Here is a 13,287-nt window from a genome sequence, read left to right as displayed (position 1 = left end):
TCTCAGACCTGGGAGTGGGCTGCTGTTGAAGCTCTGTTTGCGTCTGCTTCATCCGTGTGCTGCAGATCTGAGTGTCTCGCTGGTTGAGATGAAGGCTGCAGTGGAAAGATGTGCCATAATGAGGTCATTAATGGGAAGCTAGTTTGGTTTGTCTTCAGTGTGTAAAGACATTGGTATCAGGATCACTTTGGGGGGTCTGTTTGAGGAATGGGTTGCTTGGCTGGGCAGTTAAACTGCAGCTGCAGTCTGCTCCGGTGTTCTCATCTGTGTGAGTAACCAGTCTGGTGCCGGAAGGCAGAAAGACTGGCAGGTTTGGAATGTGTTTGTCTGTGTGTCTGTGTTCATGAGTGTGTGTGTCAGTGTGTGTCTGTGTTTATGAGTGTGTGTGTCAGTGTGTGGATGTGTGACTGCGCACATGTGTGTGTGTGTGTGTGCCTCTGTGCATGTGTGCGCCCATGTGTGTGCGTGCCTATGTGTGCCTGTGTGTGTGCCTGTGTGTGTGCGTCTGTGTGTGTGTGTCTGTATGTGTGTCTGTGTGTGCGGTGTGTGTGTGTGTGTGTGTGTGTGTCAGTGTCAGTGAGAAGAGAGACAGCTGTGTGAGGGGCTGCAGAGAGAGCTGTGAATCAGGGGTGTGAGGACCGCACACGGATGGCAGCGGAACACACCTCGGGCGTCCCAGTTTCCTTGGCAACGGCGGCGTGGGAAGGCGCAGAGCGGGGCGTTTCCTGTGGGTCTGTGCGGCTCCGGTCCCGGCGCACGAGGAGTTTATTTGGGGTTACAGGGCCTGCTGGGCTGGTGTAATTAGTTCTGCAGGTGGTGCGTTACTCCAGTCCCTCAGTGCTGAGGTTTTCCTGGAACGGCAGATGTTCCAGCGCTCGGGGGGATAGCCTCACTGCTAACGCGGCGCGCAGACAGACCAGACCAGTGTGTAACAGTGTGTAACACACACACCAGACCGGCCTTTAACAGTGTGTAATGTACACCCTGACCGGTGTGTAACAGCGTGCAATGCACACATCAGACTGGCTTGTAACAGCGTGTAACATACACACCAGACCGGCTTGTAACAGTGTGTAATGTACACACCAGACCGGCCTGTAACAGCGTGTAACGTACACACCAGACCGGCCTGTAACAGTGTGTAATGTACACACCAGACCAGTGTGTAACGCATGCCCTGGACAGCGTGTAACGTACACACACCAGACCAGCATGTAACACTTGTGCCAGACTGGTGTGTAACAGCGTGTAACACACGCCCTGACCAGCGTGTAACACTCGCACCACACTGGTGTGTAACAGCGTGTAACACTCGTGCCAGACTGGTGTGTAACAGCATGTAACACTCGTACCAGACTGGTGTGTAACAGCGTGTAACGCACACACCAGACTGGTGTCTAACAGCATGTAAGGCACACACCAGACCAGCGTGTAACACTCGTGCCAGACTGGTGTGTAACAGCATGTAACACACGTGCCAGACTGGTGTGTAACAGCTTCTAACGCAAACACCAGACTGGTGTGTAACAGTGTGTAACACACTCCCTGACCAGCGTCACAGGGAGGCTTCGGAGGTGTGAGGACCATGACCATGGAGGACCGTGTGGAGTGCACCGACCCATGACTTTGACCGTGGGTTGGGGGGGGCAGGGAGAGACCACTGGAGGGATTTAATTTCCGAAGCAGAGTGTGGTCAAGCCCGTTCTGAAGGAAAGGCATCATTTATTGACATTTGCCCTCATCTAGGCCTGCTGCCTGGACGTTTTTGCCCATAATCCTCTTGTATTGTCACATATTTGCTTGTAAAATGTGTGTAATGCAGCATGTGTCAAAGCACTTTCTGCCCTGTGATGTGGTCCTGTCTTTCTGACCCCCCGTTCTGATCCACTGATGTTCCTGATTTAACCTGCGAGTGTCGGTTACACTTGTGACGTGTTAAGTTGAAACAGGATGTGTTGTTTTTAGGACATCCTCCTTGAGCGAATGGGGTAAGGCTGTTGCTGTAGCCCCTAGCCCAGCTTCTCCGCAAGCTCCCCAGCCCAACAGGAAGAGCGTTGTGATGTCATTTGTTGGCAGGAAATTGAGCAGGGGTGAAATGGTGTCTTCAAGACTCCCTGGGGGACCGTCGTGGGGCGCGAACCAATAAGTGTAAGGCCTTGTGTTGCCGTTTCTCTGAAAGCAACTGAAATGAACCACAACCGCCTGAGCAGTTCTGAACACAAGCTGCAGTTTGACACAGAGCGACACAGTTAATTATAGGAGTTTGCAGGGCTGATTGTGGTGTCTGTAGGTTGGCTTGTATTTTAGTGTGTACTGTGTACAGGACTCTGTGCGTGCATCTGTGCGTGTGTGTGTGTGTGTGTATGTATGTGTGTCAGAGTGTGTGTGTATGTGTGTCTCAGTGTGTGTCTGTGTGTTTGTAGTTGTGTGAGTTTGTGTGTTGTGCTTGCCGTGTTGTTGTACAGGGTGAGAGTAGGGTGCTGGTTTAAACCCTGGCAGATGGTGTTGGCTCGGAAGGTCTGTCCTGCTGGTCACTGTGTGGAGAAACCAGCCGGTCACTGAGAGGGGCAGCTGTGTGGAAGGAATTTTGTGCTTGTTTGTGTGCCTGTGTGTGTGCCTGTGTGTGCCTGTGTGTATGCCTATGTGTCTGCCTGTGTGTGTGTGCCTGTGTGTCTGCCTGTGTGTGTGTGCCTGTGCGTGTGTGCCTGTGGGTGTGTGCCTGTGCCTGTGCGTGTGCCTGTGTGCGTGTGTGTGTGTGTGCACTCACGCTCACGCATGCATAGATACGTAAACACACACACACACACACACACATACACATATACTCTCTCACACACACACACACACACACACACACACACATACTCCAACACACCCACACACACACACACACACACACACGCACACACTCACGCATGCATAGATACATACACACACACACACATACACTTAACACGCAGGGATTTTCCTGACTCAAAATAGGGCTTAATACAGCAGTGAACTTTATGTCACAGGTTGATTTGGCTTGTTGCATATCTCCCTGTATTCAGCTACATTTCCTATGTAAAGTTCTGGTCTCCAAGATACCAAAACAATGCATTGAGGTGTATAAAAAAAATGAAACAAAAATTTGAACAATTTAAATAGTTACATTTTGTAAGTGCCAGAAGCCCAAACTGAAAGATTTACTATGCATTCTTTTGATACGTTCATTCAAAGAATGCACCATCCTTTTTTCCCTGCCATAAGCAGGGCACCGTGTTCTCCGGTACCTGGTGAAGAACCAGAGGGAGGTATTGGCCATATGGCCGAGTTGGCTTGGCAATTCTGCCCTGTGCGCAGTGAGCATGTGCCTCTCCTACACTTAAAAGACAAAGGAAATGGCTTTGTTAGAAAGGTTTTGACCGTATCTTAAAGCTTGTTCATAACAGGGTCTGCATTGGAAACACTGTAGAGACTGATACAGTTAGCAGTGTGGAGAATGACACAGTTAGCAGTGTGGAGAATGACACAGTTAGCAGTGTGGAGACTGACACAGTTAGCAGTGTAGTGACTGACACAGTTAGTAGTGTAGTGACTGACACAGTTAGTAGTGTAGTGACTGATACAGTTAGCAGTGTGGAGACTGACACAGTTAGCAGTGTGGAGACTGACACAGTCAGCAGTGTGGAGACTGACACAGTCAGCAGTGTGGAGACTGACACAGTTAGCAGTGTGGAGACTGACACAGTCAGCAGTGTAGAGACTGACACAGTCAGCAGTGTGGAGACTGACACAGTCAGCAGTGTAGAGACTGACACAGTTATCAGTGTGGGGACTGACACAGTTATCAGTGTGGAGACTGACACAGTTAGCAGTGTGGAGACTGTCACAGTTAGCAGTGTGGAGACTGACACAGTCAGCAGTGTGGAGACTGACACAGTTAGCAGTGTGGAGACTGACACAGTCAGCAGTGTGGAGACTGACACAGTCAGCAGTGTGGAGACTGACACAGTTAGCAGTGTGGAGACTGACACAGTTAGCAGTGTAGAGACTGACACAGTTAGCAGTGTAGCATGCGTGGAGAGGGTGTAGCATGTGACCAGTGAGAGTTCTCTGACTGGCAGCTGTGATATTGCATGTCTGCACCGGGTGTAAGTGGGAGAATTGCATGGACGCACCTGCCACAATCTGTTGCTTCCACCTCTTGTGAAGGCTGTGGAAACCAGCGCATGGTTGGTACGCTCACTATTTAGCTGTGACCGGAATGAATGGACCGCCAAGCAGTAACAGTAATGGACCGTGACCGGTGGCACCTCCCAATTCAGCCTTTGACCCCGAGCGCTCCTTTGAGCTCTTCCTATTATCCTAGACCGGTCAGCGGTGTCTACCGAGACTGGCACATGTCTAAGGCACTGTTTAGTGTGTGACTCTAGCAATGTATAGCTTGCTGTGACTGTCACTTTGTGCTTCACGTTATGGCATTATTCAGTGTCCTGGGCCCCGGGCTCGGTCAGGCTTTCGGCTGTGTTCTGAAATTGTAGCTGTGGGTGACAGTGCAGGATTAAGTTCAAGCTTGCCGGCTCATATCTGGGCACGGACATTGCCTTGAGCAAGAGCTTCGGCTGCACCGTGTGTGAAATATCGGAAGGAAAGAATGCTGGGTAAAATTGAACCCCAGTAATAAAGGAAAGGAAGCGAACTGAATGGGGACAATGAGGAGCCGTAGGCTTCTCGGCCTCACACCCCCCAGCCCTGCTCACGCTGTTCTCTGTTCTCTGTGCCCGGTGCCCAGGTGCTGAGGGAGTCGTTAGCATGCGGGCAGTGGACCACATGTCCACGCTCCTAATTCACCACCCCCCCTTTAATTAAAAGCGTATCGGCTGCCTTATTGCTCACGGTGATGAATGGTGACTGCCACTCCCTGGTGGTGTGTGTGTGTGTGTGTGTGTGAGAGAGTCGTGTGTTTGTGTGTGAGGTGTGTGTTTGTGTGGTGTGAGTCATGACCATGAAGGGAACTGTTCAGTATTCATGCCGTTATCCTGCTATAGTTCCCCCTTTCCTTCGAGCAGTTTTGTCCTCTTTCTCTCTCCCTCTCTCCCGTCTTCCTCACTCTATCGCAGTGCCTGTGCTCACTTCTCTCTTTATTCTCATCACGTCTTTCTGTCTGATCATTTTAATCCAATAGGCCTATGGATTTAACATATCCAGTTAGAAATATGGGGGTCTTGAATTCAATTAAATGGTAAATGGTTGGCATTTATATAGCGCCTTTATCCAAAGCGCTGTACAATTGATGCTTCTCATTCACCCATTCATACACACACTCATACACCCACGGTGATTGGCTGCCATGCAAGGCGCCGACCAGCTCGTCAGGAGCATTTGGGGGTTAGGTGTCTTGCTCAGGGACACTTCGACACAGCCCGGGCGGGGGATCGAACCGGCAACCCTCCGACTGCCAGATGACTGCTCTTACTGCCTGAGCCATGTCGCCCCACAGTTACTCAGTGATTGCTCTGAAGGGTTGTAGCTTCTAAAGGCTACAGATTTAAAACCCAGGAAAAGGGAAGTGCAAAATACCTGAAGTTCCTGAACTTTGACCCTATGTGTCTATTTTTAAAACATAGTGTACAGGGGGCACACAGAAAAGGTAGAGTCTCGTATATTTGACCCTTTTCCATTTGCGTGGAGTTTGCGTGTTTCCCGTGTCTGTCTGGTGCTCCTCCGGTAGTCCAAGCCTGTGACCAGGCTCCTGGGCTCAGGCTGCTGGGCTCACTTCCACATGACATGCCAACCTCAGTGTGACTGCCCGGTTCAAATACAGGTTAAATACACCAACACTGAGCCCTGTTCTGGAGAGTATGACTAGTCAAATAAAATATGAAATATAGTTTTCTTTTTTGTTTTTTTTCCAGGTCATTTGTGATAAGATATTGGGGTTAGCCTATTAGCCCAGCAAGATTAAACTGTTTATTGCTACAGTACAGCAAAAATCCTTTCTGTGGTGTTTATTTGTGGTTATTTAGAAGTTTTCCTTCTTCAGCAAGACGGTCACTCTCCTCTACTGTAGAGGATTTACCTTTGTAATTCATTCTTTCAAACCTTATTGTTATAGCACCCTTCGTGCAGGATTGCAATACCAAGTGCTTAACATAAATCTTTAAAAAAAAGAAAAATATGTTAGATAATAATGCATTTGTTACGTTGATACCCTCCTTGTGCTCCTCCAGTGTAACACACACTGAGTCCACAGTTCATTGATCATGCTTTATTTAACAGGGAAGGGAGAACTCTGTAACTCTGTGCATTAGTCTGGGCTGTACCCCCTGCTCCCCAGCTTGTGTTTCTGTTAGAGTCTCTCTGTCGGGGTCCCCGTCACGTGAGTTACACGAGACACTACTTAAGAGAGGTCAGCCACTGTCGGCCTTTCAGGGGTGTTCAAAGCCTGTGAACTTCTCATGACCTCTCATGTGCGTGCGTGCGGGCGTGCGGGCGTGCGTGTGGGCGTGTGGGCGTGTATGTATGTTAAAGACAAAGTCAGAGACTGTGGTTGCTTTATCTATATTTTTTCTTTATGACAGTGCAAATGTGTGCTGGCCAATCAGATTGTTAAGTACGAGTGGGTACTTCATTTTTTACGAATTCCATCCCGGCTCGTGCACAGGGCCTATCACAGCCTGCTCTGAGTGAGGGGCAAGAAGTATATGTGTGGGAGTATGTGTGTGTGTGTGTCTGTGTGTGTTCCTGTGTTTGTGTGTGTGTGCGGTATGTGTGTGAGAGAGGGGATGTGAGTGTAAGTGTGTATATATGGTTTGTCTGTCTGTGTGTATGTTCCTGTGTTTGTGTGTGTGTGCGGTATGTGTGTGAGAGAGAGGGGATGTGAGTGTCTTAAGTGTGAGGGCGGCATGTGTGTATATATGGTGTGTGTGAGTGTCTCTGTGTGCTTGTGGGAGTGAATGTCTCTCTCTCCTCAGACACGCCTGCACTGGAGAGATGCTGCTCTGCTTGTGTACAGTAGAAGTGGTGTGTGGATCCCAGTTGCTCTGCACTGTCAATATTTAGCGCAGTCTGGCTGTGTGGAAGTCTGCTGGCTGAGTCTGTCTGTGTTCAAGGCAGTCTGGTCTGGAGGCTCTGTGTGGCTCACAGTCTGCCAGCGTAATTATCTCTAGCAGTGACGGCCGGCGCTATTGGGGGGCGGTAGGGACAGCGTGGAGGAGCCGGTAGCCCGGTAAACAGAGGTTCTGATTGGCCTTACATTAGCTGGGTGTGTAGGGACGGTGGCTGTGACCACAGGAGAGCGGGTGATGGGGGTCCAGAGTGCCTGTCCAAACCATGCCCTGGGGGGAGGCTTCCACAGTCCCACCCTGTGCCTTTGGGGTCCCATACCCGCTGGTATCTCGCTGGTCGAACCCGAGCTCCAGCGAGCCTGCAGGCCTGTTCAGGGATGGGGAGGCAGAGAAACAGGGACAGGAGTGATGAGTAGAGCAGCAATGAACTGCTGCACATATGAGTGTCTGTTTGGCATCCTGTTCATTTCAATCTAGTGTCTAATCTCTTGGGTGTATGTGCAACTCTCAGTTGCATATACACACACAGACAAACATGCATAGATAGAACACACATGCGCACACACACACACATACATACATAAACAAACACGCAGAGAAGCACACGCATGTGCGCGCACACATGCACATAAACACGCAGAGAAGCACACTCATGCACGCGCACACACACACGTAAACATGCAGAGAAGCACACACATGCGCGCGTACACACACACATACGATGTCTTTAAAATGTAAGATGTCTTTACAGCACGATGTGGGATTCCTCAGATGAGTAGTAGATTACAGTGCATTCTGGCTGAAAATCTTTATCTTTGCCCTATCACGCTGCACAAAAATGCCTGAAAGATATAAAAGATAAGCTACATTTTTCACCCAAGTGAAAGCGGTGTCTCTGAAATGTGCAGTTGTACAGCAGTTCTTTCACAGGTACACAGTAGTCTGAATGAGGTCCTCTGAAGTTTGCAAAATGACCGTGCATGTGTAGTCATTATTAAATGCTCCACCGTTTCAAACAGGTTTAGTTATCCCTATTCATTTACATTTGATAACATCAGACCTTTCTGTTAAGATATATTTATGACAAATGTTTTCAGGTGTTTTTCTAGGCCCGGTTAAAGAGTGTTGGAGTGACTGTGCTCAGTGAGAACTGTGGGTGCTCAGTAAGACCTGTGGGTGCTCAGTGGAAACTGTGAGTGCTCAGTGGGAACTGAGTGCTCAGTAAGACCTGTGGGTGCTCAGTTAGACCTGTGAGTGCTCAATGGGAACTGTGAGTGCTCAGTGGACATTAGTGAGTTCAGCTGTGCCGATTGCACTGGGCGGTTTTTTAGGAGGAGTTTTAGACGCCTTTCATTGAGCGGTAAGTGTCAGTAGCAGTGGACCGACTGTCACTGGTACACTGGATTGGGCTTTTCGGAGAGAGGCGAGGCATTGATTGGGGACTGAGTGCGGTTTTATGCCGCGGAGGGAGAGGGGTGCCTCTGGGGAGAGTTTGGGGGCTGGGGACTGATGCGCCTGAGCCACAGGGCTTCAGTGCACCACAGTGGTGCAGGATCTACACTGAAAACCAGGCCATTATTGACTTCAGTCCTAGCTTAGGCACTACTGCTAGAGTACTTGAATTGTATTGTTTCTGGAAAATATTCAGCTGTATCAATATGTAATGCATACAAACATAACCCACTGTTTTATATATTACTATGCATTACTATTCCATTACTATGACGCTATAGCTTGGCTCTAGAACACACCCTGCATGCTCATTTCAGCTCATAAAAGCAGGCCTGTTTTGTCTGATGTTAATTATATACTGACATACACGGCTGGGAATTCAGAGATCCAGCCATTAAAGAGGACTGTGCTCCAGGGAAAAGCGTCCTGTAGGACAGCCTGGGTGTGTGCCTCTGCGTGACAATTTCACAGTAAAGAGCAAAGAGTGAAACTGAAGTCCCGTTCAAGCTGTTTGAATGCATTAAACTTGAAGCAATACCAGTTGTCCACTGTGTGTGTGTGTGTGTGTGTGTGTGTGTGTGTGTGTGGGCGGCTGGCACGTGTGGGTGTGCAGTTGAAAGAGAAACTGAAAAGGAGAGAGATGAGTGAGAAGGCTTTGCGGAGCCTCAGTGTGCCCAACCAAAGCCGCGCTGGTTTAGCCTCCGCAGTTGTCCAGGTCTGTGTCAGCTCTGAGTAATTGAGAGCCCGGCGTGGAGCAGGCGTTTCCCCCTGGCCTGCGGCAGCCCCAGCCCAGCGGCCATGATGGATGAGCCTCTGCGCACTGAATAATCCCTCATTGTGCTGGCGGATGGGCTCCGCCACGCACCGTGTGGAACGCCAGGTCGCCACGGCACCGCCACACACTGAGGCTTTGTCCCCCGCCCCGTTCCCAAACACACTGACCCCTCTTTGAGCTCCCAGCACCGGCCCAGGATACAGCACGCCGTGGAAACAAAAAGGAAAAAAAAGCTGCTTCTATTGTTATTTTACCAGTGTCTTCACACAGCCTGAGACAGGATTAGAGGCTGATTCCAGATCAGTCATGTTCTGCCATTGATGGACATGTTTACTGCGTGGAACCAGGGGAGGGAGAAGCGAGAGACCTATCTCAGATCAGTCATGCTGACGTCTGTTTTTTCTTCCTATTGTGCATTTGTACCAGCTCTCACTTAGCCCTCCTCAGGGAAAATAAAATAAGTCAGATACTCTAATCCCTGTATGGGCCCTTCTAGAACTTACTATTTTTATGCCAAGCTAACGTTGAAAAGACAGGTTCCGTCATAAAAGCTAATACCATCTGGGTAACGTAGTCTGTTTGTATGGAATTTCAATGGGTGGGCTCACTTGAATGAATCGTTATGGGCTACAATACAGTGTCTGTTGTGGGAATGAGAGAAAGAGAATCTCATGGGTGCACAAGCACTGCGTATTTACAGCTTACGAGGAGTAGTGGAAACTACATAAAGGGCTGGTACTCCTGTGGCAAAACGTGGAAGTATAGCGTAAGCACAAACATGCTGTGTACTGCATACTGAAGACAGATAGTGACCCAGTTTTTCTCAAAAATAAATGCTGTAGCTTGCTGTAAACTGACCACGGTATAGCAGTTGTCATTTAAGAGCTTTCTATAACTTTACTAGTGACCGTTCAGCCAGTTTCTTTGCCCATGAAATGCCACACCCAGTGGCCAGGCTGGATGGTGGGGGTCTGAGCAGAAGGGCGTGAGAAGTTCTGCCCTGCATGAGCCCGCAGCTTTCTTGGCTGCGGTCGTAATGCTGCTGTCGAACTGTGGTCTTGCTGGCGCGCTCAGCACATAGCGCAGAGCGCTGCGGAATCCGTCTGCGCCTCCAGTGTTGTGTCAGGGCCGCTGCGGTGCGGGAGACCGACACCAGGCCGTCCTCGCTGGAGGCCCGGTGCGGTCTGTCCGTCGCCTCTGTGCCTCTCCTTCCTCGTGGCAGGCTCCGGTGGCTCCGAGTTCCCCCCCATTCCTTTGCTGCAGATGAGATTTTGGGCCTCGCGGAAAGGGGCGCGACGTGAAGAGTGTCCGTTACAGTTTAGGAAATTGCTCGTCTTCCCGACAGCCGTGTAATTAAATGTGCGGGGAATAATGGGGATAATTTAGCTTTTCTCTCACCGCAGTCTCGACGGTTTCGGGCCGCCCACCTCTCTGGACAGCAGACCGTTGCGTCTGAGGCACTAATCGCTTTGTGAAAGCCTGTTTTGGAGTGGCTTTGCTTTTCAGGAATGGTGTGCTCAGTTCTGTTTCTGTTTCGTGCTGAATGGAACCCAAGTGTCTGAGACTCCTTCTGATGGGTCCTTACATACACCCACTGTCCTTCACGTTGTGTGTGTGTGTGTGTGTGTGTGTGGGTGTGGGTGTGTTTGTGTGTGGTTGGTTGTGGTTGTGGACGTGGGTGTGGGTGTGGGTGCATGTGCACATGTACAGGTCTGTGTGTATGTGTGTGCGTGTGTAGGTTTGTGTACGGGTGTGCGTGCGTGTGCAGGTGCAGGTATGTGTGTGTATGTGTGTGTGCGTGGGGGGGGTTGTGTGTGTGTGTGTGTGTGTGTGTGTTTGTGTGTGTGTGTGTGTGTAGGGTCTCATGCATTGCTCACAATGCTGAGGTCATTGTGATTGAGAGTGTCAGTGTTAGAATAGACACTGTTGTGAAGTTCCATTCCCATCCCAAAAGATTCCATTGCTGGTTTGCCAACAGGATAGAGTGATAAAAACCTCTGCTTTGGACTGGTATTACAAACACTGGGTGTGTATCTGACAGATTGTTACAGTGTTTGAGGGATTGTTGGCACCAGTCATCTAACAGATCGTGAAACAGAGCCCTCCGTTGTCACACATTGGTCTGGTCCTGGGAAGTCTTCGCCCATTGGTCAGTTACCACACTGAGTGTCTGTGTTTTTGTTTTTTGGGTGTGAGCTTGGCGGGGAACATTCTCTCTCTCTCTCTCTCTCTCTCTCGCTCTCTCTCTCTCTCTGCCCCTGTGGACCCTCCATGCCAGGGCAGGGGGCTGGCGCTGGGCGGGGTGACTCATCAGTGCCTGTCCTCTCTCCACAGGGGACATCACGCAGAAGGGCTATGAGAAGAAAAGAGGAAAGCTGCTGGCTCCCTACATCCCCCAGACACAAGGTAAGACCGCACCGCCTGCTGGGCTTATGCGCTGTACTGGTGGAGCCATTTATAAAGAAACTCAAATGGAAAAATATAACCAGGGTTAAACTGCACATTCTCATAGGAAAGATTTCTGCCGATTCGCATTTCAGCTGGACAAAAATATAACCGAATTAATGCCCAATTTACGAATTAATGTTTTGCCCAATGTGGTTTGAAGGATATCTTGAGCCGTCTTCCTCCAACGGCGCCTCAGACACTGGCAGAATTGTGTGCCACTCATTTCTCCTCACCCCTCTCTAAACCGATGTGCTGCTGAGCACCTGTTTTATCTCATGCCGTTGCGTCGACATCCTGCATTATGTCATGGTCTTTCAGCACCGCTGGCAGCATTGCTCTGTGCCACCATACAGCACTGACCAGCAGGGCTTGACAGACCTGTTCTTCTTGCAAACGGCATTTAAGATACTGACATTATAGCATGACAAAGGCATACAGCTGTAATGGTCGAGCCTGACATGTTACATTGCTGCAGTGAAGTAGGTTGTATACCTGTTTTAAAATATAAATTGTATTTGTGGTCATGGTAGACGTGCTGCAGAAAATTAAATATGTGAAATGCGTGCTATTCGGTATGAGTCCTCTGACACGACGCCTTTCTCCAGGCAGAAGAGAGTCATAATATGCTGTAGTTGTTCGGCATCCTGTAATAACTCCGGGAATGGGCATTCCCATGGGAACTGTTAGTGTGGTATCGGAAGGAACACGTTCCACGCGCGGAGCTTCTGCCGTTCCCTGGGGCCTGCTTGAGTTCCCCACCGTTCCTGTCCTAAAGCAAACGCAACCGCCTGACGTCCTGAGGATGTGTGTGTGTATCTACAGCTTCAGAGAAAACCCTGGTCTGTGAACGGAGATCCCACCTTAAATAAACTCTGTGACATTAAAGGGGGGGGAGGGGGGCTTTTATTCTGATCTGATTCACGTCCTGTTTGCAGCTGAATTCTCCGTTCTGCATGGGGCTCTGCAGTCAATCACTCGGCAAACTGCCGCTGGAAAGCGAGGCCTTCTCAGGACATTGAGCTTTGACCGCATTGGCTGGTGGAGGAGACCTGACACAATGTTCAGCATTGCTGTTGGGTGTTAAGCGTTGTGTTTTGTGAGGTAATCATTTGTGCGCTGTAATAGCCGAGAATATTTAAAAATACATCATGATTTAGGATGTTTATGTTATTATGTTATAAGCGCTAATTCAGATTTCTTTGCATCCGGTAATCATTGCATTTCATGATAAACCCCACTTAAAGGGTATTGTTGTCGTTGCAACCGATACGGAATTTCACTTACATTCTTTGTTGATGCTTCAAATCAGCTGTGGAACCTCTGTACTCTGCACTATAATCTACATTTTATTGTGGTAAGCTAACCTAACATAGTAAGTGTGATATATTCATCACGTACAAGTTGTAAATAAACTAAGGCACTGAGAAGGAGTTCTGTATGGTGTTGTTCGATTTCAGAATAGTAATTTAAATCATTTTACCACTGAATGGATTTAATGAGCTGCCAGGAGCTTACAGAGTCATACACCGATCATGTTTCTCCTCAGTCTTTGATTTCTGTGTT

The 13,287-nt window shown here is 49.2% G+C and overlaps 1 protein-coding gene across 5 annotated transcripts in view; it reads left to right on the top strand.

Annotated features, from left to right (window-relative positions):
- Nucleotides 1–13,287, top strand: part of LOC133116334 (disco-interacting protein 2 homolog A-like) — a 92,240-nt gene that overhangs the window by 37,433 nt on the left and 41,520 nt on the right. For all 5 annotated transcript variants that reach the window (XM_061225776.1, XM_061225775.1, XM_061225774.1 and 2 more), the window contains exon 2: nucleotides 11,611–11,682. In XM_061225776.1, coding sequence (XP_061081760.1) covers nucleotides 11,611–11,682 — 72 coding nt within the window. The remainder of the gene's footprint in view (nucleotides 1–11,610; nucleotides 11,683–13,287) is intronic.

The sequence above is a fragment of the Conger conger genome, chromosome 17 (genome assembly GCF_963514075.1).
Source record: "Conger conger chromosome 17, fConCon1.1, whole genome shotgun sequence".
NCBI classification, from domain to species: Eukaryota; Metazoa; Chordata; class Actinopteri; order Anguilliformes; family Congridae; genus Conger; species Conger conger.
This window is presented reverse-complemented; position numbering and strand designations above follow the sequence as displayed.